The 25,864-nt window shown below is 43.0% G+C and overlaps 1 protein-coding gene across 1 annotated transcript; it reads right to left on the bottom strand.

Moving 5' to 3' along the window:
• Positions 1-19: 19 nt before the first annotated feature.
• On the bottom strand, positions 20-24,003 carry Septin14 (septin 14). Its single transcript, XM_032886694.1, has 10 exons — positions 23,885-24,003; positions 23,152-23,220; positions 17,621-17,738; positions 16,651-16,846; positions 15,697-15,883; positions 12,545-12,700; positions 9,391-9,487; positions 8,030-8,198; positions 4,975-5,107; positions 20-2,319 (listed from the first exon to the last, which is right to left on the bottom strand). The coding sequence occupies exons 2-10, from the start codon at positions 23,203-23,205 to the stop codon at positions 2,140-2,142; spliced, it is 1,290 nt and encodes a 429-aa protein (XP_032742585.1). The 5' UTR covers positions 23,206-23,220; positions 23,885-24,003; the 3' UTR covers positions 20-2,139.
• Between the last annotated feature and the right edge of the window lie 1,861 nt (positions 24,004-25,864).

The following is a 25,864-nucleotide window of genomic DNA, read 5'->3' as shown; positions in this document are numbered from 1 at the left end:
ACCGAATCCGTTCTCTACCTGAAATCCAAGCCTTGGTCCCTCTGCTGACACACTCCCCTGGGTGGTCTGCGGCAGATACCTGTACAAATTAAGACTGATAATGCTCTAGCATAGGTCTCTAGTAAAATGAAATTCTTTGCATATTACAACATAAAGCATATTACAGGTATACCACACAATTCTATCCAATTCATGGTGTGTGTGCAAAGGTTTAACTATACGGACATCAAAATGGATAAACCACTAACTAGCAGATATGAATGGAAGTGAAAAACCTATCAAAACTTAGCAAAAGCATTAAATTTAGTGTGGTTCATTCAGGCAAGATGGACAAAACATCTGAAAATAATAAAATAGTGGATAAATTGGCATCGTGTTTAATTAAGACTAGAATGTTAAAATTTGCTAGAGAACAAATTCAGAATGAATCAACAAGGTAAGTCAACGTTTACCCTTAACACTAAAAAAATACGGAGAAATGGAGAAACAAATTAAAGCAGGACAACCCTATGAAAAGGACTATTATAAGGGATCCATAGCCAGGTAGTGGTTCACACCTTCTATCCCAACATTTGAGAGGCAGGCCTATAAGAATTACAGTGATTTTGATTTAAAAGATGCTTTGCAAAAACGGCAGGCTGAAATTTAAAGTGAATGTCCTTTGTGATCTAAAAATAAATACACTTAAGCCTCAAATCAATATACAAAGAGAAAGGGGAATATGGGTATATTTATCCACTCAGACTAAGGTATATTTAGTTTCAAATTTTCAAGAGTCTAATTTCAATCGAAACATAATACTTTCTCTGTTGCCAAAAACATTCTGCCCTAGAAAAGATATAACCTGCCAAAAGAGGAAACCCCCAGTCTTAGAGTTAGGGTTGTGGTGGACTCCACTCGGGAGTGAGCATCTTGAAGACAGCCCACCATCTTGCTCAGCTACAATGGGTATAGCCTGGAAAGGCACAACACCAGGGACTTTGTCCCAGGATAGCTTTCTTGCTACTGATGTGCGCACAATGGATGCCTTTGGGCTTGACTGCTGTGTTCTGCCTGATCAGGATTGCCATTTATCTGACAAACACCACCCAAAGATCAGCTTCACACTATAAACTAATAGGAAATTCAAATTGCTGAGTTCATATGAGACTGACACAAACATTTAAAGGAACTTTGAACCAAAAAAAAAAATATTTAATCATAAGACTGTAAAATACAACCAAGCTAGACTTTGTAGAAAGCTCGGCAGAAATAGCTACATTGTTATAAACAGTTTTAGACTATGTCTCTAAAACTGTTGTCTCTATAGCCACAACTTCTAATAATGGTGTAATTAAAGAATCAGCTTTATTTTTATAACTTAAAGCAGTTCTAAACTGTGTTAGAGTTAAAACCCCTTTCATTTTTAGACAAAAAATGGGGAAATGCTGCAGGATATTTGATTACACTTCGAACCCCGAGATTTTGCTATTTATAGAAAAGTCTGTTTCTAGTTGTGGTGCAGCTCAGCCTTAGCACACACCTTTGATCCAAGAACTTTCTACTTGAATAGTGTAGATAAGATTTAATAAAGTCAACCATAGGTCAAGAGATAGATAGAGCAAGCAGCCAGTTGATAGGACAGGAACATAGAATCACTAAGGAAAAAAACCATAGAGAGTCAGGACAGAGATAGCTGCACAGGAAGCAGAAGGGAGGAACATTCAGTTTGGAGGTTACTTGAGGTGGCATGGGAGAGGGGAATTCAGTGAGGGTCACTTCAGCTCTGGAGAAAGGTCAGCTGGGTTCTCTCTCTGCCTCTCTGAGCTAGCAGGCTTTCACCCAGCATCTGACTCCTGAGCCTTCATCGGTAAAATCAAATGATTGAGATTTTTGTTTTTTAAAAAAAAACACACATCTTCCTCCCACAATTGAAATTTTGTTAGAAGCAAGCAAGCAAACAAAAAACCGTATCTTCTTCCCAAGTATTTGACACTCTTGTGGAGAACGACATGTGCTGAGTCACTTTTTTAAAAAAAGATTAGCATTTCAGTCAAAACTAAGTGCTATGAAGACAAGCTCACAGGTATAGGAGTAGAGGATAATGGGTTCTAAAATCAGACGGGACATTCTGAAATCAGACGGCAAGGTAAGAGAAGACTATTTCTTACGATCTTTGTCCTTCTTTACGTTCATGCACACCTGAGCCTGTGCTGACTCGGAAGCAGCCTTCATCTTATAGAAATCTATGATTTGCTCTTCCAGTTTTCTCCTCTCTTCTTCCAACTTCAGGATCTCCTCTTGTTGGATTCTCTTCAGATGCTCGAACTTGTCCTGCAGCTAGACAATGAGAGGTAACCCTGTTGTCACAGAGATTCGTAAAACCCAAAAGGCAGACTCTAGCCCTAGCAAAACTTATTTAAAAGTCCTTGTGCTTCCATGAGGAATACAGAAATTTTTTTTTCTTTTTTTTTTTTCGGAGCTGGGGACCGAACCCAGGGCCTTGCGCTTGCTAGGCAAGCGCTCTACCACTGAACTAAATACCCAACCCCGACTATAGAAATTTTTAAAGAGGCATCAAGGGTACCGTTCCTCTACTGTTCGAGGTTTGGAAGTCATTAGCAGTCACCTTTCGAGTAGCCCAAAAAGTCAAAAGATAAAATTTTAAAAACTAAGCTTCTAATAATTCTAATAATTGGCTTCTATTTCTGTTTCTAGAGTCAGGCAATGGGCCATTCTAGTGGACCTATTATATTAATAGTTTATATAATTTTATAAATAGTTTATATAAGTTTATATAATAATACAAAATATAATGGGATGCCAAGGGGATGAGCAGAGTGATCATTTAAAGACAGAAGAGGAACAGAAACCAAGGACAAAATCCAGATGGGTATTTAAAAGTTGCTTTTTTTTTTTTTTTTTTACAAGTTTAAAAGAGAAGCTTTATTCGCTAACTCAGGTTGACTATATTCTCTCAGAGTTTGTCTGCAATGGGTTCTCTCCTTCCACCATGGAGGTCCCAGGGATCTAACTCAGGTCACCAGGCTTAGCTTAAGCACCCTTATACTTGTTAAGTCACCTTATGCTGAACTACGACTGGTCCATTTTGAAGCTGTATTTGATTATTTCATTTAACATGGTGATTCCACTCTGGTTTAGTCTTATATTTTTTAAAGATGTTGTAAAAAAATGATTATACTCATTAAATTATTTCTAATGGGTTGATTGAACAGTGCTACAGTGTGAATGTGGATTCCGGGGATCGAATTCAGTCTGTGAGACCTGGTGGTTAAGTGCAAAAACGATATTAAATTAGCAAAACACACAAGGTGCCGTGGAGCTTTTATAAAACTGCACATAGTAAAATGGGAGACAGCAGAGATTAAAGATTGAATTCATAACTAAGTAGAAATAGTAAAACTTGGGGGCTGGAGAGGTGGCTCAGTGGTTAAGAGCACCGGCTGCGGGGGTTGGGGATTTAGCTCAGTGGTGAGCGCTTGCCCAGGAAGCGCAAGGCCCTGGTTCGGTCCCCACTCCGGAAAAAAAAAAAAAAAAAAAAAAAAAAAAAAAAAGCACCGGCTGCTCTCCCAGAGGTCCTGAGTTCAATTCCCAGCAACCACATGGTGGCGCACAACCATCTGTAATGGGATCTGATGCCCTCTTCTGGTGTGCATGAAGACAGTGACAGCGTACTCATAAATAAACATATAAGTAAACATATTTAAAAAAAAAAAAAAGAAATAGTAAAAGTTATGGAAAGCTGAAATCAGCAACTGAAATCAGCAATTTAAGGAAGTTCTCAAAATACTGCTCAGGATATGTCCAGGTAATCCTCTGCTAAAGAGATTAATAAAGTTAGAAATTAATAAAGTATTCATCAATATAATGGAGAATGCCCTTGAGGGGGTTGGGAGGTCTTGCAGGAAGCTTGGCATCCCAGTGACCTTGGGCTTCATGCTGTGTCTTGCCAGTTCTCCCTGGTAACCCCAGCCAGTATCACGGGAGACCAGGCATGGCTCCATCTAATGCCCTTGAAGGTAACCAATTATAAATCTTGGGTTCTACCTGGTGATGCTAACTCTGTGTACATGCGCAAGTCAAGAGCTGTGAGATCAAGAAGTCTTCACATAGATTTCAGAAGGTATCATAGGTAGCCCCGAGGCCTGTCACAGGATTATAGCTGCTACAGAGGGACTCCACTTTTGACAATGCCTAATGGAGCTATGGGGATGAGGCAGTCCCCAAGATCCCTGTGGTGTTTGAATAAAACTGGTCCCACAGATCGGTAGAAATGGCACTATTAGGAGGTGTGGCCTTGTTGGAGTGGGTGTGGCTTTGTTGGAGGAAGTGCGTCACTAGGGGGTGGGCTTTGAGGTCTCAGATGCTGAAGCCTGCCGCTCTCTCTCTGTCCCTCCCTCTCTCCCTGTTGCCTGTGGCACCCGATGTAGAAGATGGAGAGGAGCTACCTCTCCAACACTGTCTGCCTCTGTGTTATCAGGCTTCCTACTGTGATAATGGACTAAACCTCTGAATTGTAAGCCAGCCCCAGAGTGGCCATGGTCGTGGGGGTCTCTTCATAGCAGTAAAACTCTAGAAGTCAGCTCCTAGCAAGCAACCCCATGCTGGGAGAGCTACACACAGCAGAGGTGATGGGTGAGTAGAGAGTGCAGCCCCTGCCTGATTGCATCAGAGGCATGGAGCATTAAAAAAAGCAAAATGGGGGTTGGGAATTTAGCTCAGTGGTAGAGCCCTGGGTTCAGTCCTCAGCTCCGGGAAAAAAAAAAAAAAAAAAAAAAAAAAAAGCAAAATGCTCACGAAAAAGATACAATCTCACCCTATAATTTCATAAAGGCTATATTAAGATCCTATTCAGTGAATAGCTGCTTTTTAGAGAGATGTAAAGTTTCATCCAAGATAAAATCCACTAGGTCTCTAAAACTTATCCCCCAGATAAGGAAAGTAGAAAGTGGGTGTGAGGTGGGTAATCCATGCCTCCTTTTCCGCATCCTTAAAGGTCAGCTCCTTCTCCTTGACGCGCTGCATGAACGTCTGCTTGAGTTCCTCCTCCTCCCTCTGACACTGATCGTGAAACTCTTGTCTCTTGGCTTCATACATCTCTTGAAAACTGAAGGGGAGAAGGATCATCATTCTTTGTTATTCTCATATCTAAGTGCTGATAAATGGCCAGGGAGATGGCAGGGCAGCTTAGACCTGAGCTGACCCCCCCCAGGATCCACATGCTCGGAGAAAACCAGCTCCTGTAAGTGGTTCTCTGACCTCCGCCACGTGTGCACACACAGACACATACAAAATAAATGAGGTAAAAAAATTATTTTTAAACGCTAACGTGAATCAGCGCACGAACTATAAATCTGTGTTTCTAAAGTGGCACTCACCAATATTCTGTGTAGCGACGCCCCCAAATTTCTATAGGAGGAGGTGTAAAAAAAAATGAGACCTTAATTGTGTGAGTATGTGACTGAACACTAAAATTTGAAACACCAGGGTCAGTGATTTTTTTACTCCTGTAGTTGATAAATTTTATTTCCCTGGGGGTTTGTTGATGGTGGTGGTGGTGGTGGTGGTGGTGGTGGTAGTGGTGGTGGTGGGTGGTTTGGTTTAATTTTTTGTTTGTGCTGCTCTCTTTTTTTTTTGAGGCAGAGTCTCGCTATGCAGCTTTGGCTGGCCTGAAACTTACTATGCAGAAGAAACGGTCCTTCAGCTTAAGAGACTTACCCACCTTTACCTCCCAAGTGCTGGGAATAAAGGCACATAACACCACATCCAGCTGTTGTTATCATTATCATCATCATCATCATCATCTCCCAATCCCCCCTCCCACAGTTTCTCATCCCATTACCCCCCCCCCGTCTCCAAGAGGATGTACCACCCTCACCAGGACTCCCCACTCCCCAGGGCCTCAAGTCTCTCAAGGGTTAGGCACATCTTCTCCCACTGAGGTCAGATCAGTCCGTCCTCTGCTATATATGTTTCTTATGTTTTAGACAACAGTATTTTAGGAAAACTAAGGTATGAGACTGTTTTCAAAATAATCCAAAACAAAGCAATCAAGAGGTCCCTTAAAATACAATTCACTTGATATAGTTTAGGGTTTGAGAGGGTTTGGTGTGCTGTGGTTCTCAATCTGTGGGTCATGACCCCCACAGGGGTCGAATACCAGATATTTACATTATGATTCAAAACTAGCAAAATGACGGGTATGAAGTAGTAACAAAATAATTGTATGGTATAGGGGTCACCACAACGTTGTAGTGATATGTAAAGTGAAGGCTTTGTGTCTGACTTCACGGGAAAGCCTTTGGGTCTGGCTTTGACTGAGATGTTTCAGTAAAGCCTTTGCTGTATTTGAGTTAATCAGTTAATCAGGAAACATTGAAGAATGTTATCTCTCCGGAAGGGCTGCACCGGGTAAAACGTGGGAGCTCGCAGCTGCACAGATCTTGGTCCTAAGACACTCCTGGCAAACCTGGAGTTCTTAGTTTTGATTACAACTAGCCATGGTCAGAAGGGACTGAGATTTCTGTGGGCTGTCTATTCTCACGGGAAGCAAGGACAAGATAACATTGGTAGCTGGAATCTTTCCCAGGCCCAATAACCTTGTAGAGTTGTTTGAATAAAATGACTGGACTGAGATAGCTGGGCATCAGTCTTTTCCAAGGCTGAACCCCTCTGCCCCTTCAGGAAACAAAGGCTTAGAATCCTGACGGGCTTCTCTCTCTTCTGCGACACCTACAACCAACATCAATCAATACAAAATGGGAAAGTGCATTAAAGGGTCATAGCATTAGGGAAATTGAGAATCACTGGCTCAGTCGGTAAAGTGGCCCCATCACGCATGCTCACGAGGATCTGAGTTTGGATCCTCAGAAGCCAAAGGAAAAACCTTCAAAGCTAGGTGTCAGCCGTACATGCCCATAATCCCAGGGCTGCAAAAACAGATTCAGGAGGACCCCTGTGGCTTGCTGGCCGGATAACCTAGCCAAATCTGTGACCTCCAAATTTAATGAGCCATCCTGTCTTCAAAAGACACAGATCGAGGAAGACCTCCAACAAAAATTTCTAACCCACAACAAATTGTCGTAGGACGTGTGCCTGCCAGTTGTGACATTCCCTCCCAATGAAAGTATTTGCACCTCAGGAAGGAATGGCCACCTCACGAGGGTGGTAAAGAGGAGATCTCGTACCCAAGAGAACAAGAAAAACCCCAGAGATTTCTGAGAGCCCCTACCGACTGTATTAAAGGGAGTCAGCGGTTATGGCGGGTGGGGGACACTCTGTAGGAAGAGACATGTTTAGACTGTGGAATTGGCTGTGAGGTCAGGAGATCACCAGGGTGGTATTTCCCGGGAGTTGTCTCCATCTACGTCCCAAAACTATTAAAAACCTAAAAATTCATGAAGAGCCCGCAGCCTTATTCTTGAACGAGCGTACCTTGTGGTTTTACGAGCATCCTAAATGATCGACTTCTACGTAACAGCAATTTTTCTGAAGCTGTTTACTTTTTTTTTTTTTTTAAGACTTTATTGCAGATGGTTGTGAGCCACCATGTGGTTGCTGGGATTTGAACTCAGGACCTCTGGAAGAGCAGTCAGTGCTCTTTTTTTTTTTTTAATTATCTTTTAAGATTTATTTATTTATTTTTATGTATATGAGTACACTTCAGACACACCAGAAGAGGGCATCAGATCTCACTACAGATGGCTATGAACCACCATGTGGTTGCTGGGATTTGAACTCAGGACCTCTGGAAGAGCAGTCAGTGCTCTTAACCACTGAGCCATCTCTCCAGCCCCGAAGCTGTTTACTTTTCACTTTATGTGAGTGAGTGTTGATTTGCCCATGTATATCTTGTGCATGCCGGGTGGCCACACAAGCCGGAAGCGGGTGTTAGATCACCTAGGACTGGAGTCACAGATGACCGCGAGTCACCATGTGGATGCTGGGAATTGAACCTGGGTCCTCTCTTCCACAGTGCTCCCAGCCATGGAGCCATGTCTCCTTGCCCACCAGCCAGGTCTGCACTCACCTCACTGGCTTGTTGTTGGGGCCCGTATCACTGAAGCCCAGCTTCTGCAGCCTGCTGCTTCTGTAACATTCATAATGCTGCGTGTGGGTTTGGTCTTTCAGATCTTCCATGTTGGTGCACAGAAGCAAATCCCGGAGCTTCACAAAGTCACAGTGGTTTTCATTTTCCACTGGTCAAAAAAAAAAAATAATAATCAGTAAAAAAAAAATAATAATAATCAGTAATAAATTCAGTACGGAGGGTTTCTATTATTTTCCTAGAGAAGCTTTCTACCACCTTGGGTGTTCTCAACGCAAACATGTTGCTCTGTTTAGTGATGTCTCCAAGTTTTCCTCATTCATTTCCATTTTCTCCTCTCCCCCTCCCCTCCCCCCCCCCCCCCCCTCTCCCTCTTCCTTCTCCATTTTCTCCTCTCCCCCTCCCCTCCCCCCCCTCATCCCTCTCCCTCTTCCTTCTCCATTTTCTCCTCTCCCCTCCCCTCATCCTTCTCCCTCTTCCTTCTCCTGTCATGTATATTTCAACAGAACCTATCAGCTCCCTGATTATTTTCTCCTATTGATTTAGTCTAGGCGATATCTGACCTTGGTTATCAACCTGGCATACCCGGGAAGGAGTTGCCCCCATCAGATTGGCCTGTGGCCATATCTGCTGGGCAGTTTCTTGATTACTAACTGATGTAGGAGGGCGCCGGCCTGCTTCAGGGGGTGCCACGCTGGGCAGGTGGATCTAGATAGTAGTTTCTGTGACACCTTTAGGTACTAATATTTATTCCTTAGCTTTGATAAAGCGAGTCCCAGCATTGCGACTGGCATGTTTCAAGAAGACAGAGACCGTGTGCATGTGGCCCTCTGGTTAAACACGGAGACTTGGTAGCTATGGGTCAAAGTCAGCTGATGGCAATTTCCTATAGAGAAGGATCACAGCTGCCCTAAGTCTGCAGTTCTTAACTTGTGGGCCTCGACCCCTCTGGGGGTCAAACAACCCTTCCAGAGAGGCTGCATATCAGATATCCTGTATGTGAGATATTTATACTGTTAGCATAGTCGTATCGAGACGACAGTTAGGAAGTAGCAACGAAAAGAATTTGAAGGTTGGGGGGGGGTGGTCACTACAACCTGAGGGACCGTATTAAAAGGTCCCAGAATTATGAAGGTTGAGAACCAATGTCATATAGGAAGAGATCGTAGTCACTCTAAAAAGAAGCTCAAATGAAAGGAATCGGTGTTCCTCATCATCAGTCACTAACTACAAGTCGGCTAGAGTTTTATCACCGCGGCTCAGATTAAAACGCGATTTCGAGAGTATCGATGACACACAGCCCATAATGATTTCATCATCTCGAATCACAGTCTCATATTTACCTTGCAAAACGCCCCAAGGGTAATGGCGGCCCTTAACCATTCTTTTTCCAACTTTGACCTCCTCCATGCTCCCCACCACAGCAAAGGGTAACAGCCCCTGAAGAAACAAGCATAAAAGATACAAGTTAAGCTCCCTCCAAACAACATGGCTTACTCTGCTGCTCTTTTCTTTCTTGGGTAGAAAGTACAGAGGTGAGGCTCATCTAGTGTGCACTTAACCACACAATCAATCCTGTGTTCTGTTTGAATACTTAGCAGAAAATACGTACTAATTGATTTTTATAAACATTAATCCCAGGCTGGCATAGAATTAAAAGCTACCTACCGAGTACTTCCTAAAGCAAGGCATCCTGATGTACGCAGTACAAAGATAAAAAGAGTTGGATTGTTAATACAGATTAATTATTTCACGTTATCTTTTAGACTAAGCACAAAGACAATGTTGATGAGTTGATATGAAAACTATTTTTGTCTTTTTTTTTTCTTTTTGTGTTTTGGTTTGATTTGATTTGGCTTTTTCAAAACAGTTTCTCTTTGTAATCCCAGCTGCCCTAAGAACTTGCTCTGTAGACCAGGCTAGCCCTCTCAAATGCTGGGATCAAAGATGTACTCTACCATGCCCGGCTGAAAATTATTTTTTTTAAGATTTATTTATTTTATTTATATGTGTATACTGTTGCTGTCTTCAGACGCACCAGAAGAGGGCATTGGATCCCATTCCAGAGGGTGGTAAGCCACCATGTGGTCTCTGGGAATTGAACTTAGGACTTCTGGAAGGGCAGTCAATGCTTTTAACTGCTGAGCCATTCCTCCAGCCCCTGAAAACTATTTCTTTCTTTTTTTTTTTTTTTTTTTTTTTTTGGAGCTGAGGACCGAACCCAGGGCCTTAGCGCTTTCTAGGCAAGCGCTCTACCACTGAGCTAAATCCCCAACCCCTGAAAACTATTCTTTTTTTTTTTTTTTTTTTTTTTGGTTCTTTTTTTTTGGACTGGGGACCCGAACCCAGGGCTTTGTGCTTGCTAGGCAAGTGCTCTACCACTGAGCTAAATCCCCAACCCCTGAAAACTATTCTTAATGGTAGTGTATAAGTTAACAGAAGACACTATTAAAAATAAAAATTGGGGTTGGGGATTTAGCTCAGTGGTAGAGCGCTTGCCTAGCAAGTGCAAGGCCCTGGGTTCGGTCCCCAGCTCTGAAAAAAAGAAAAAAAATTTAAAAAAAATAAAAATTAAGCTAGGCATTATCTTTAATCCCCAGCACTAAGGCAAAGGCAGGTGAATCTCAGGCTGGTTAACGGAGTGAGTTCCAGGACTGCCCAGGCCGACCAGTGAGATCCTGTCTCAAAAATTATTATTATAAAAAATTATTGTTGTTGTTGTTGTTTAATGAATGCACAGCATAATTTATGCTAATAGACAATATTGTGTATGTCTTCAGGAGGGCTAGGAAGATAGCCTAGCCTAACATTGATCACATGACTCCTGCATGAGCATGAGGACCTGAGTCATGGTGAGAGACGTTTGCAATCTCGGCATTAGGGAAGTGAGAACAGGCCATTGGGTCCCAAGGGCTTGCCAATCAGCCACCCTAGCCTACTCGGTAAGATCTCAGCCACTGAGAGACCATCTCAAAGACAAAAGGCAGACAATGGAGAAACACCACCAGAAGTGGTGTCCTGGCTTCCACATATGCATGTGCGCATACACACACACACACACACACACACACACACACACACACACAGGGGGGGGGGAGAGAGAGAGAGGGAGAGAGAGAGAGAGAGAGAGGTGCAATACTGTAAATTTTGAAAACATTGCCCTAATTGAATACAATAGATTAAAAAGACTACATGTGGTTCATTCACAGAAAATACCCAGAAGAGGAAACATATAATAAAAATACCTGTAGTACACATAAGTTGGTACATAAATATACACCTATAACTTAAATGATCTTCCCCCTCTGGGCTGACAATGTTCCCTCTATCCAAAACCCCACTACCGAGCATGAGAAGACGTTCTCAGTTGCTGGTCAGAGTTGTCCAAAGAACCCCCAAAACATTACAGGTTATTTCTTTTTTTTTTAAAGATTTATTTATTTATTATATATAAGTACACTGTAGCTGTCTTCAGACACACCAGAAGAGGGCATCGGATCCTATTACAGATGGTTGTGAGCCACCATGTGGTTGCTGGGATTTGAACTCAGGACCTCTGGAAGAGCAGTCAGTGCTCTTAACCACTGAGCCATCTCTCCAGCCCGTACAGGTTATTTCTATTGTCCTTGGTTGCCCCTCAGAGGTGCCAAAGACACCCTGTCCTTCAGACATAGGACCCAGAAACCCTAAGCTGGAATTGACATGGAAGCTTCCTCCTTGGGGACTTGGTGTCATGCTTCCAAGAAGGTGCCAGGCAAGTTTCCAAGAGAGGGAGGGAAGCAACCAAAGGCTCTGGCCAAATAGGACACCTATGAATGACAAGAACCATTATGGGACAAAAAGTCATAGTGCACTAGTGACACACATACCTGGGCAGTAACCAACAACTCCCTAGTTGGACTTAAGACCTGATGAACAAAAGGAAATCATGTCTGATCGTTGAAACCTAGCCAAACACCCAGGACCTGTGAAATCATGATCTCAAAGAAGAATCTACAGCCACCATTTTTGCTAAACCAGCTTAATCCCTAACTACCATCTAAATATTTGTCCTAATACCCATAGATAAGCAAAGTCTTTACCCCTCATCAAGGAAGCTTCTCTTTGCAACAGATAGAGACCTTTATAGAAAACCACGACCAATAATAATGTAGCGTCGGGGACTCCAGTCCCAACAGGTGCATCTACAATAGGACTCTGGGACAGAAATCCCAGTACTCAGGAGGTGAAGTTAGGAGAATTGGGGATTTCAGGATGCCACAGTAAATTCAGGGCCAAGGGGGCTACATGAAACCCTACCAAGAAAGGGTGGAAGGGGAGAAAGGAGAGGAAAAGGAGGAGGGGGGGAGGAAGAGGGAAAGAAGGAGAGTTGAAGGGACAGAGGGGAGGTGAGAGAAGGGGACAAAACACTTCCCCACAATGTATTTTGAGGAAAAAATACGTTGCTTGTCAGATACATGTGAGAATAAAGCCCAGGTGATATTATAAACGTTTTACCGAGTTGTTTACTTGAGCAGTAGTTTCGTCATCCGCCAGGAACTGATAGATGTGGACGCCATTGCTGCTCAGCTCGCTCATTATGTTGTTCTTGAACCTCTGCAGGTCGTTCTTGGAAAGCGAGTCCGCTTTGGCAATCAGCGGTATGATGTTCACCTGTTAAGGAGGAAGCGGGAGCAAATTTTACTGTCTTTATCTTTCCATCTAAACCCAGCACAAGAAAAGAAACGTGTGTATGGTTTGCTGCGGCTGCTGCTGCTACTACTGCTGTGACGGGATCTTCGATGGGATTCTGGGAAGACTGCTGGGCCTATCCACAGGTGTGCCCCATCATGATTGGCCACAGAGAATTTTCTGTTGGGGAAACGCCCAGGACTAAAACCTCAAGCCTTGACTGTTTTAGGTAAACGTTCTACCTTTGAGCTATATTTTGAACCCTCATCTTCTTTCATCAGAACCCAGGTTAAGAAGTCTTGATCTTGTGTCTTTTCTAAACATCCCATGTCCCCATGCCTCTCTTAGTATGACCTAAGCGGTAGGGTTCAGTAGACCACTTACTTATCAAACTGAAAGATGAAAAGACCTCTCAATAAAATGGGGGCGGGGGAGGGAGTCTCTCTCTTAGCCGTCATTCATTTAACCATTTCTCCATAATTGTGTATGTTAACCCATCTCCCTCATATACCTTTGCTCTACCAATTCAAAGCTTCATATATTTAAGTCCTTTATACAGTACAATGAATAGATATTAGCTTTGAGCTCAAATCACATTTGTTCAAATCCTTGGGCAAGTCCCGCATTTTCCAAACGTGTTAAACTGAGGGGAGGTGTGGATCTAATAAATGAGTAGAAAAAAAATAAATGATGGGCTGGGGAGATGGCTCAGTGGTTAAGAGCACTGACTGCTCTTCCAGAGGTCCTGAGTTCAAATCCCAGCAACCACATGGTGACTTGCAACCATCTATAAATAAAATAAATAAATCTTTAAAAAAAATAAATGAACAGAATTTAATCTAAACTTGTAATATACATATTATAATTAGATATTATATAATAGATGATATACTATATATATGACCTATTATATATATATATATATTATATGATATATAATATAGTTAACCCTCTATGAGAATACATGCTCACAACAAATTCAAGCAGTGGAGATGAAAAATGAAAATAAAGTTTAGAAATGGAAGAATTCCGGCATGAGTGCTGACCATGAGGAGAGGTTGAGGAAGCTGTGAGCAGTGTATCCTGTGTGTCCATGCAACTTTACTATAAATGGCCACTTTTAAGGTTAAAAACTCAGTGGTCTTCTAGAAGCAGATGAAAACTTTAAATTCGAGGTGTTAAAGAGATTGAGAAAACTGGAGAGAAAACGCCCATCATCTATTGTCCAATCCCTGTCCTTGTGAATAAGGCGAGCCTAGCCTTCAGTTAACCCTTCCATACAGCATGGACCTCTGTGCAAACTGGAGAACAGGCTGAATATGTCGGAGCAAAAGGACAGGATCATGTATACGGTTAAGGCCCTGGTCATTCCTCCAGTCCATTGATAAGAGGGAAAGTCACGTTCGTACATCATGTGGCTATGGATACATGCTATGGGCAAGAGCCTAGAGCCCCTCTGTGCCTCAACTACAGGACACCCTCTCCCTTAAGAATGAAGCCATTAGTTCTGGCACCTAGAGCAAGGATCTTATCTTGGCCTTACACCAGAGACTCATAAAAATGTTAAGAATCTTCTAAAACCCTGGAGATAAGAAGCCTGTCAAAGGAAGTCCAACTTCCTATGTAGTACCTGTAATCCCAACACCTGGAAGGCTGAGGCAGGAAGACCGTGAATTCTAGAGCAACTTGAGCTACAAATCAAGTCCCTCCGTGAAGAAAGAAAGTGCACAGGTCTCTTAGTATCCCTCAAGGTTTTGTCTGGGGTCTGTCTGTCTAGAGCAGGCTGCAACGACCTGTGTGTTCTGTACGCTGAGTCCCCTCTGAGAGAATTTGAAACCAGAATCAGAAAAACTTCATGTTTCACTTGATCAATGGTACCAGTCAAAGGATTATTTTATAGTACCATATGGTAAATTCAATTTAAAAAAAAAACATACACAAATAGCTGTCATCTGATTAGAATTTAGTCACAGGGGGGAAAAAAATCATTTTATTTTAGTGTTTTTTTTCCTGTATCTCTTTCTCTCCAAACAGGTAACATTGTTGTTGTTTTGTTTTGTTATTGCTGCTGTTGATTTTTTTTTAAAGATTTATTTATTTACTATATACACTGTAGCGATCTTCAGACACACCAGAAGAGAGCATCAGATCCCATTACGGATGGTTGTGAGCCCCCATATGGTTGCTGGGATTCGAACTCAGGACCTCTGGAAGAGCAGTCAGTGCTCTTAACCACTGAGCCATCTCCTCAGCCCCATTTTTTTTTTTTTGAGACAAAGTCTCACTCTACAACTCAGGCTGCCTGAAGACTGTGCAGTCCAGGCTGGCCTCAAACTCACAGCTATCCTCCTGTCTCATCCCTGTAAATGCTGAGATTGCAGGTGTGCATCCTCATGCTCTAAGCAGTCATTGTTTCAATTAATTTTACCTGGAACGAAAGCCAAAGATGAACTCTATCAAATGTTAAGTTTCCCTCCCCCTAAATTTTATATATGGATGTGTTAACCTATCTCTCAAAAATGTATCAGTGCTTGTAATAGATACTTTTAGGTTAGACTGTTATAGAGGGGTCTAATCCAGAATGATTACCAACCTTACAAGGAGGAGAAATTTGGCCTTGTGTAGGGGTGCATGCTTTAAACCCCAACACTGAAAAACTGAGGCAGGAAAAGCAGGATGTCAAAGGCCACCTTAGCTACACAGCAAGTTCAAGGCCAGCATAGTCTAACATAAAACACAGTCTCAAAAAAAAAAAAAATGTTGTTCATACAGACACCAGAAGCTAGGTCACGTGAGGAAAAGCAAAGAGGTGTTTAAACCAGCCACTCTATGGCATTTTGTTGGGAACGTCCTAGAAAATCCATTCAAATGCTTTCAAGAGCAACAGGAAAAAATATTCAAATATATGCATATATATATGCGTATAAATGCTTCAAGATACACTGAACCCTGAAGAGACCCGTGCAGTTCTCACACACCCGTTTGTCAATGCTCTTCATCGTTATCAAGTCCAGGGACTTGAGGGAGTGTCCTGTAGGGGTGATGAAGTAAAGGCAGACGTGGATTCGAGAATCGTGGTAGTCCGGCATGGAGCGCTTGATCTTCAGCTCCTCCTGGAGGTACGCTTCAAACTGAGCATCCAGGTAGTCAATGACTGGCTGGTAGCTAAAAAAAGAAAGAAAATTATACGTTTAGCAGAACATTGCTAAAATCAAAATCTGACCTTTTACTATGAGATAAGCAACACTGTGTGCTCTGAAGAGTTTGCCACTGGATAAAATTGATGCATTTCACAGCCATAAAATATAATTTCAGGTCCAGGGGCAGGGATGGCTCAGTCAGTAGAAGGCACTAATCCTAATTCCTAATTCTACATGATATCCAAGTCCTAATCCCCAAGAGTGTGATTTTATTTTAGGGGACATGGGATTACAGATGAAACTTTAAAATTCAAAGTCAGTTGTACCGACCCATTCCTATAATCCTAACACCAGGAGGCTGAGGCAGGAGGATTGCTCTGAGCCAGACTAGCCTGGACTACCTAGTGAATGCAAAGCTAGCCTAGGCTACATAGCAAAATCCCAGGCTCAAGAGAGAAAACAAGAATCAAACTGCCTTAGTTAGGGTTTTACTGCTGTGAACAGACACCATGACCAAGGCAACTCTTATAAGGACAACCTTTAATTGGGGCTGGCTTCAAGCCAAGTATGGTGGTGCATGCCTTTAATCCCAGCACTTGAGAGGCAGAGATAGGCAGATATCTGTGGGTTCAAGGTCACTCTGATTCTATATAACGAGTTCCAAGCCAGTCAGTGCTACATAGTAAGACCCTGTCTCAAAAAAAAAAAAAAAAAAAAAAAAAAAAAAAAAAAGACAAATGCCTTTTGTGCTGACTTTACAATTTAATTTATAAACAAGTAAGAAACACTAACCTGGCTTCCTTGTTTATCTGATCGCCATACCCGACCGTCTTCACAACAGTCAACTTCAGGGGAATGTTTCTTTCCAGAAGTTCATATGTCTTCACCTTCAGTCCAACCTTCGAGTAGAAATGGGAAGATTTGGCCTCTTTCAGATTCGTATTGAACAGTGTATTGATCAGAGTTGATTTTCCAATTCCAGTTTCTCCTGTGGGGAACGTAAACACACCATAAGAGTGTCAGCATAGGAGTAGGCTGAGCCTCAACCACTGGCTTCAGTGGGAATGGCATTGTTTGAGAAGGATGAGGGGTGTGGCCTTTTTGGAGGAGGTGTGTCACTGGGAGTGGGCCTTGAGGTTTCAAAAGTCCAAGGTGGGGTCGCTCGCGCTTTCTCTCTCTCTCTCTCTCTCTCTCTCTCTCACACACACACACACACACACACACACACACACACACACCCCTGTGTATCAGGATGTAGAACTCTCAGGTATTTCTCTAACACCTTATCTGCCTACATGTTATTGTACTCCCTGCCATCATGGTGATCATGGACTAAACACCTCTGGAACTGTAAGCTAGGCCCAATTAAACGCTTTCCTTTATAAGAGTTGCTGTGGTCACAGTGCCTCTTCCCAGCAATAGAACACTGACTAAGACACACAGAGATCTGTCCGCTCAGCCTTCTAAGTGCTGAGATTAAAGAAACTTGCCACTAGGTGAGGCGGAAATGTTCTTAAATATTTAAACAATGCAGCTAAGAGGAGAAAAAAAAAACAATATATACACATATATGTATATATGCATATATGTGTATTGTATATATATGTATATATGCGTGTATGTATATATGTATATATATATGCATATACACACACATACATATAAAAATGGTCTTGAAGATCAATATTATGCTGTTTGGTATCCGTTTAAATGAGGAAGAGACAAATGGAACGATAATTTAAATGCAGTGTCTGGCACTTACCCACGCAGAGAATATTAAAAGAGAATCCTTTCTGGATTGATTTGTTCACCAGCTGAGTGGGCAAACATTCAAACCCAAAATGGCCAAGAGTGGTTAAGCAACGGATGTTCTCGTTTTCCTTACAACAGAAACAGAAAGGTTCTCATTAGAATCAGAAATAACATCATTTGAAAAGACAACGCTGATTATGTTTTTTTTTTTTTTAAAAAAAAAAGATCAGGACTAGTTATTCCTCTATTGTCTGCTTGATGCAAATGCATGAAGTGAATTTGTGCAAAAAGAGCTCACAAAGATGCTGATACTCGTGTTATAAATAATTGAACCAGCCTCTGATCACACTCTTAAGAGGCTATGCTTCTAAAATGCAAGGAAGAAATTGAAGAAAAGAAAACACCATGAGAAATCCCAGGGTGGTATTCTAAAATATCAATGGCTTTTCTGCATTAAAAGTTTTAATGGGTTGGGGATTTGGCTCAGTGGAATAGCGCTTGCCTAGTAAGCGCAAGGCCCTGGGTTCGGTCCCCAGCTCCGAAAAAAAGAAAAGAAAAAAAAAGTTTTAATAATATTCAGTGCGTATTTATAGTATGAGGACATAAGGAAGGTATAGTGGTACACAACTGTGTTCCCAGCACTCAGAAAAATGAAAGCAGAAAGATCCGAAGCTACAGGCCAGCATCGGCTTCCTAGTGATTTAGAAGCCATCCCAAACATGAGATCTCTATAGGAGAGAAATCTTCACCAGATGTGGTGGTGCACATCTTTAATCTCAGAGCTTGAGAGGCAGAGGCAGGCAGATCTTAGAGTTGGAGGCCAGCCTGGTCTACAGAGTGAGTTCCAGGACAGCAGGACTGTATAGAGAAACCCTGTTTGTTTGTTTGTTTGTTTGTTTGTTTGTTTGTTTTTTAAAGGGAAAAAATGATAAAGAAAACCAATTACAGCCTGGCATGGTGGCACACGCCCTCAAACCCAGCACTTGAGGGATACAAAGGCAGGTGGCTCTCCGGGAGGTTAGGTCAGCCTGGTCTAATAAAGTGAATTTCAGGCCAGCCAAGACTACACAGAGGAAGCCCTTGTCTCAAAACGAAACGAGCGCCTGTTAATATACGTGGCACAGACAAAAGTCAATTGGAAATATAAAGCTAAGCAAGAAGGGGACTGAAGAGATGGCTCAGTGGTTACAAGCACTTCCTGTGCTTTTGGAGGACTGCAGTTTGGTTTCCAGCACTTACACCCTTTATCTCCAGCTCCAGGAAAAAGGACTTCTCTTTTGGGCATGTATATGTGTGTGTATACATGCATGTGCCTACCCACCCACACATATACACACAAACACATAAATAAATCTTCAAAAAGCTATGCAGATGGCTTCAACTTTAAATTCTTATACACCCTTTGAGGACAACTCATCTTATACCGGATTGAAGAAAGAAACCTTCTGCTAACACTACCACCCAAGAGTATTAGAAGGTACACCAACATTTACCTAAATAACTGGCTAATTCTAGAAGACGGAAAAATAATTCAAAGAAATAAATATATTTTTGTGAATAATCTAATTCATTTTAGGCATGGAAATCTGTCACAAATTTTAAAATTCCACAAAAGCATAGTGAAGATATATTCATTACAGGGCTTTTTAAATGTTAATGCACATTAATTGTATCAATCAGTGGCTGTTGTGCCTGCATTCACCCTGCACTGGTCAGGTTTATTTACTCTGCTCTCATTTTATTGTTGTGGGTCACCACAATGTAAGGAACTACATTAATATTAATTCCCAAGTGAGTCCCAAGGTGATAGAATGGAAGTCTGTAGGCAGTGGCTCTGATGTTCTGAACGCTGAAGGTCCTGTTCCCCAATTGGTTCTTGATCGATCAATAAAAACACTCACGGCCAATGTGCTGGGTTAAATGGGCAGGACTTCCAGTTTTCTCATGGGAAGGCTAGCAGATGCAAGGGAGGAGAAGAAATTTCACCATGCTTTGGAGGGAGAGAGAGTCACCAGCCATGTGAGATCACAGGTGGTATGGGTTCGATAGCCGAGGAAGGCTTAGAAGAGACCACCCATTGAGCGAAAGCATATCAAAAATAAGCCTGTGTGTGTGTGTGTGTGTGTGTGTGTGTGTGTGTGTGTGTGTGTTTCATTTGCAGATCCAAGGGAGCATGGACGGGGCTGGTAGAGCAGTCCACCCGGAGCTTAAATGGGATAGTAGGAACTACACACTAGATTGTAGCCACAGATCTCCTGATGCTATAGCTGATCCAGAGGCTCCCTCTGTGAGCACTGGCTTAAGATGGTACTGTGGGGCTGGAGAGATGGCTCAGTGGTTAAGAGCACTGACTGCTCTCCCAGAGGTCCTGAGTTCAAATCCCAGCAACCACATGGTGGTTCACAACCATCTGTAATGAGATCTGATGCCCTCTTCTGGTGTGTCTGAGGACAGCTACAGTGTAGTTATATATAATAAATAAATACATATTTAAAGATGGTACTGTGATAGTTCGCCCAGTGTTAGCTTTTACTCACCAGGCACTGGACTCTAAGCTGAAGTCGTGTGGTCCTGTGCTTGCTATCTCCCCTCCTCCCTCCTCCCCCCTCCTCCCCCCCCTCCCCCTCCTCCCCTCCTCTCCCCTCCTCTCCCATTTCCTTTTTGCCTTTCTTTTTGAAACAGGGTCTCTGTACATAGCCTTGGCTATCCTGGAACTCATTATGTAAACCAGGCTGGCCTTCAACTCAAAGATCCACCTGCCTCTGCCTCTGCCTCTCCCCACCGCCCCTGTTCAACTTTCAATGAATAGGATTCTGTCCCATCGTATGGTACCTGAAGTTTGGGTACTGAGGCTGAAGGCAGCCTCCTGGTTACCATGGCTGCTTTCTAAACTGATTAGTGCCTGCAAAAGGGACTTAGTACAGTCTTAGGGATGCACTCAGGGTCCACATCTCAGACGGCGGGTGTTGAAACTCAAAATAGGAGTCCATCCACTGGGCCCATGTCACTGTTATTCAGTCATGGAGAAAAATGTATCACGTTTTGTCTCATGTGAAGAAGCTTAAAAACTAAATTACTTGAAAACAGAAAAGTGCAGGACAAAATCCTAGCCTTTGTAAATTGAACAGAGCTGAGAGTTGTGGTGCATGCCTTTAATGCCAGCACCTAGGAGGCAGAGGCAGGTGGTATCTGTGAGTTCAAGGCCAGCCTGGTACCACTTTCAGTGCCACTACTTTCAGTGCCACTACTTTCAGTGCTACTACTGTCAGTGCTACTTTCAGTGCCACTACTTTCAGTGCCACTACTGTCAGTGCCACTACTGTCAGTGCCACTACTGTCAGTGCCACTACTGTCAGTGCCACTACTGTCAGTGATACTACTGTCAGTGATACTACTGTCAGACTAGCCACAAAAAGGATACTGATGGTTGTGTGCACCACACTTGTGTGAACAGCTAGAATGTCCCCACCCCTAGTGTCCTTCAGCAACCACCTCTCCTCAGACAATCACAGCATGAACTGTCCCCAAAGCCATTAATTACAGCCATAGATGCTGTAGAGAGACAGCCATGTCCAGTTGGAATCAAAGTCAAGACACATACCAATTCAAACGCCAAGATACGTACTGTGGCACTTTTAAATGTGATCAAGACAACTGACCTAACACACATACAAATACGAATGCAGATGCATAAGAAATGTGGTTTTTTAAGTAACCTGGCGATCCCAAAAGAACACCGTAACTTTCTAGCAATAGTTCCCAAAGACCATGGTATTGAAGGAAGTTCTGGTGAGGAATTCTAAAATGTTCTAGTATAGTTATCTATTATGCATTTTGGTGAAAAAATACAGAGAAGGCTTGGGTAAACAAAATCAAAGATGAAAAGGGATCCATTCTAATAGACCTCACAGAAATATAAAAGGACATTAAACAGATCCAAGATTGCAAGTTAGAGCCCTCAGCACTCACCAGTTTCTCCTGAGGATTGAATCAAAACACCTAGAGGGCTGCCCAAAAGTTCAGACAAGCTTGGAGAAACTCAAGAGACCTTAGACGTGGAATTGAGAGCCCCAGAACTAATGATGCAGCCACTTAGCAGAGAACAGGGTCAGAAATGAGGCAGAACCTAAATGGACCCATCAAAGGAGCCACGCTGTACTGAAATGCTCTCTCTTTAGACAGTGGCAAATGGGATCCCCATAGAAACGGACACTCAAGAAATTCTGTGTTCTTGAGCCAAGTCTGTGGTGACCTGTGCCTTTAATCCCATCTCTCGGAGGCAGAGGCAAGGGTAGCCAGAGCCAGCTTGGTCTACAGAGTGAGTTCCAGGACAGCCAGGACTATCAAGAAAACGAAAAAGAAGTTCTGTGTTCTCTAAGATGATATTTACAGAAGCATCATGGGGAACTATATTGAGAAGACCCCTGAACTTGTTTCTCTAGGAGTCACAACTCCTGGTTTTCCTGTCACTGGGAGCCCCCCTCAGCAGTATTATACCAATTCAACCTTGAGACACAGTTTTCCCTTGGTGGAAAACATCTGCTACAAACCCACTGAGTGCTTCTTGTAGTTCAGAAACTGGTCTGTGACACATAGAGTAAACAAGGACTGATTTACTTCAAGACTGGCAGCTCAGAAAGTCAGCTGGGATATCGAGAAAGAAATGTTGCGAGTGATTTCACACAACTACTTTTTGGCAACAAGGTCCCAGAATACCAGAGTTGTGGAAGGCAGATTGATGGGTAGGGTTTCAGTAAATTAGAAGTCTTCTGCACAGCGAAAGAAATGATTGACAAGTGAAGAATCAAACTACAGCTTGGGAGGAAATCTTTTCCAGCTAGTCATCTGACTGGAGATCGATTAACTAGAATCTCCTGGTCTTGGGGTTGGGGATTTAGCTCAGTGATAGAGCACTTGCCTAGAAAGCGCAAGGTCCTGGGTTCAGTCCTCAGCTGGGGGGGGGGGGAGGAAGAATCTCCTGGTCTTAGGGAGAGGCAGATCTCACACAGCTGTAACAGAGCCTCCTGCCTTCCCTGGGCGTTCCCATCTGGGAAGGAGGGGTGCAGGGGGTGGAGCCAGGAACCATATGAATAGCTCCCGACAGTGAGTGGGTCTCTGCACCTCTTTCTCCCTGAAGTACTTTGTTACAGTGATGCAAAACTTTAAATCTTGATGTAGTCTCCTTTGCTTTTAAATGAGTGTTTTGCATACACCTGCACACAAACACATACCAACAGAGTCAAGAAACATTGTTGAGGGGGTTGGGGATTTAGCTCAGTGGTAGAGCGCTTGCCTAGCAAGTGCAAGGCCCTGGGTTTGGTCCTCAGCTCCGAGAAAAAAAAAAAAAAAAAAAAAAAAAAAGAAGAAACATTGTTGACAATTGTTTAAACTAGCTTTTCCATTTAAGTCTAACCAATAGTAAGGTTTGTCCGTTTCCTAGTCTCTTCTGCTGTCCAGACCTGAATCAACTTAGAGTCAATTACTTTGAAACTGCTTATTGAAGAACATAATACACAGGGATATACAAAAGAGGCACTCAACTGGATCTTCACTGCCAGGGGTTTGCACCAACGTGTTGATTGGTTTTTCTGCCATGTCAGACTGAGAAGTCTGAAATAAAGAGAAAACTTCTGTCAGTTCCACCTACAAAGGTCCTATTCTAATTTGACCTCAGAACTTTAGAGGATCCGATACAGAAATTACCACAAACTGTGCCCTTCCAGTCACACTTCCGGCTTGTTTGAAGTTGCAGCTTTCATCCTAAGCAAGCTTGGCGTGTTCTCAACAGCGTAGTCAATAGATAAAGTAACGTCATCTCACCAATGATATCCAAAATGAACAGATTAACCTCTCTCAAAATCAAGGAGTTACCAACATCATCTTTTTAATGGATCATTTTTAGCTAGCTATGAATTTCACGGTGACGTTCCACACACACATAACAGTATACCCAGTCCCCCATTTAAATGGCTCTGAGCATGAGAAAAAGAAGTCACAGGACAAGAAGACAGAGTGATTTCGATTCCCAGAGGGGCTTATGCCTGAAGCTAAAGTTATGGCCACTGAAGGAGAATTGAAGAGAGGAGAAGAGAGGTATGTTGCAAAGGGGAAGCAGGCTTCTAGACTCTACACAAAATTCTCTAGGAACCAAACAAAGCCAATTTAAAATTTTTCGAAGCACCTTTATGCAACGATCACTGTGCTATAATGATTTACCTCCCGCAAGAGTTAAAAGACATCTAAGAGCTTCAGACGCAGAAATACAGTGACTTACCTGCCCCGGGTCTCAGCTGTGAAGTGCGCAGTCCGAACAGACTTGGAGTTTGGTGTGTTCTCCCTTGCTATCTGTGGGTTTGGACCAAATTAATATTCACTGTATTTGCAACAGTTGGGAACAAGGGAGTTAAGGTACAAAGGAGCATGCTGTCCTGATTTCCATGCAGAACAGTTTCAGAAGGCCATGCTATCTACGTTTGCGTACAGCACAAAGATACTGAGAACATGAGGATTTTAGAGAGGGATTTATGCGGTTTTGTTTTATATGTGTGAGCGTCATGCCTACACACACACACACACACACACACACACACACACACACACACACACACACGTCCACCATGTGCAAGAACATTGGATGACCTAGTGTTAAATTTTTGGACACTTAAAAAAAAAGAATCATATACACTTGTAAGCTTCCATGTGGGTGTCAAAAAAGGCTTCTCTGGTGTCTCAAGACAGGGTTTTTCTGTGTATCCCTGGCTGTCCTGGAACTCACTCTGTAGACCAGGCTAGCCTCGAACTATGAGATCCACCTGCCTCTGTCTTCTAACCTAACCGAATCATAACCAAAAAGTAAGTTGGGGAGGAAAGGGTTTATCGGGCTTACACGTCCACATCACTGTTCATCACCAATGGAAGTCAGGACAGGAACTCACACAGGAACCTGGAGGCAGGAGCTGATGCACAGGCCATGGAGGGATGCTGCTTCCTGGCTTGCTCTCCATGGCTTGCTTAGTCTGCCTTCTTATAGAACTCAGGACCTCCAGGCCAGGGGTGGTATGTGTGGTGAGCTAGGCCCTTCTGCTTCAGTTACAATTAAGAAAAGGCTTGCATGCGGCCCGACTTTATGGAGGCATGTTCTTATCTGAGGCGCTTGCCTCTCGATGACCCCAGCTTGTGTCAAGTTGACATTAAACAATCTAGCACAACTGATCCCTTGTCAACTTGACACAAGCACGTCACCATTAAGCCTTATCCTTTCCTTTCCATTTTATCCTTAAGGTCACACGTTAACGCCACCACCATAGAAAATATTTTACAAAGTTAACATTTTTCCAGTCTTGACAAATTCAGACATTTTGAAAACGCAACCTCTTTAAAAACCCAAAGTCTCTTTTAAAAATCTCAGCGGGCTGTGGGGGCACACCCCTTTGATCCCAGATGCTTGGGAGGCAGACCCGGGCAGATTTCTGATTTGGGGCCAGTCTAAAAAATGAGTTCCAGTACAACTAGAGCTACGATGTTCAAAAAAAAAAACCAAACCAAAAAAAAAAAAAAAAAAACAAGCAAATAAAGAAAATCCCTAAAATTTCTTTTAAAATTCAGTCTCTCAACTGTAGGCTCCTATAAAATCAAAAGTAACAAATGCATCCTTCAAGAGAGAAATAGCAGGGCACAGTCAAAGTCAGAAGTCAAATCCAAGCAATGTCCAATATCTGGGATTCATTCACTGTCTTCTCCGGGATCCTCCAAGGGGCTTGGGTCACGATTCCAGCTCTGCCCTCTGCAGCACACACAGCCAGTCTTTCAAACTCAGGAGGGCTCCACTCCTGACTGCTGCTGTCCTTGGTGGTCATCCCACAATACTGGCATCTCCAACATGCTAGGGTCTTCTGCTGCAACTGGGCTGCTCTCCCACCAATAGCCTCTCCTGGGCTCTTCCCATGATGCAAAGCCTCAACGTCTCAGTAGGACCCCTTCAATCCTGAGCCCTCCGCTGACACTGAGGCTGCCCCTTCACCCATGGCCTCTCCTGGCCTCTCTCAGTGCTAAGCCTCAGCTGCTCTCCATAACCCAGTTCTAAAACTGTTCAGAAACAGTCCCACCTGGGTGACTCTCACACTACCAAGTTCTTATACCAGCACGAGGTACAACCTTGGTCACCTCTGGAACACAGCTTCTGTGTGGTGACTCTAAGAAACACTTCCCAGAAGATTTCACCTCAGTGATGCTGGTCTCTTCTTAGTCACTGCTA

This window comes from Rattus rattus, chromosome 16, assembly GCF_011064425.1.
Source record: "Rattus rattus isolate New Zealand chromosome 16, Rrattus_CSIRO_v1, whole genome shotgun sequence".
In the NCBI taxonomy this organism is placed as follows: domain Eukaryota; kingdom Metazoa; phylum Chordata; class Mammalia; order Rodentia; family Muridae; genus Rattus; species Rattus rattus.
This window is presented reverse-complemented; position numbering and strand designations above follow the sequence as displayed.

Excerpts from the sequence above, each read along its gene's own strand:
- Septin14 (XM_032886694.1), bottom strand. The coding sequence starts at position 23,205 with ATGGCAGAAAAACCAATCAACACGTTGGTGCAAACCCCTGGCAGTGAA. Across the intron at positions 17,739-23,151 it reads CCCCTGGCAGTGAAGATCCA|GAAAACGAGAACATCCGTTG; the intron begins GTTGAGTGCCTC and ends TTCTGTTGTAAG. Across the intron at positions 2,320-4,974 it reads TTAAGGATGCGGAAAAGGAG|CTGCAGGACAAGTTCGAGCA; the intron begins GCATGGATTACC and ends CTCATTGTCTAG.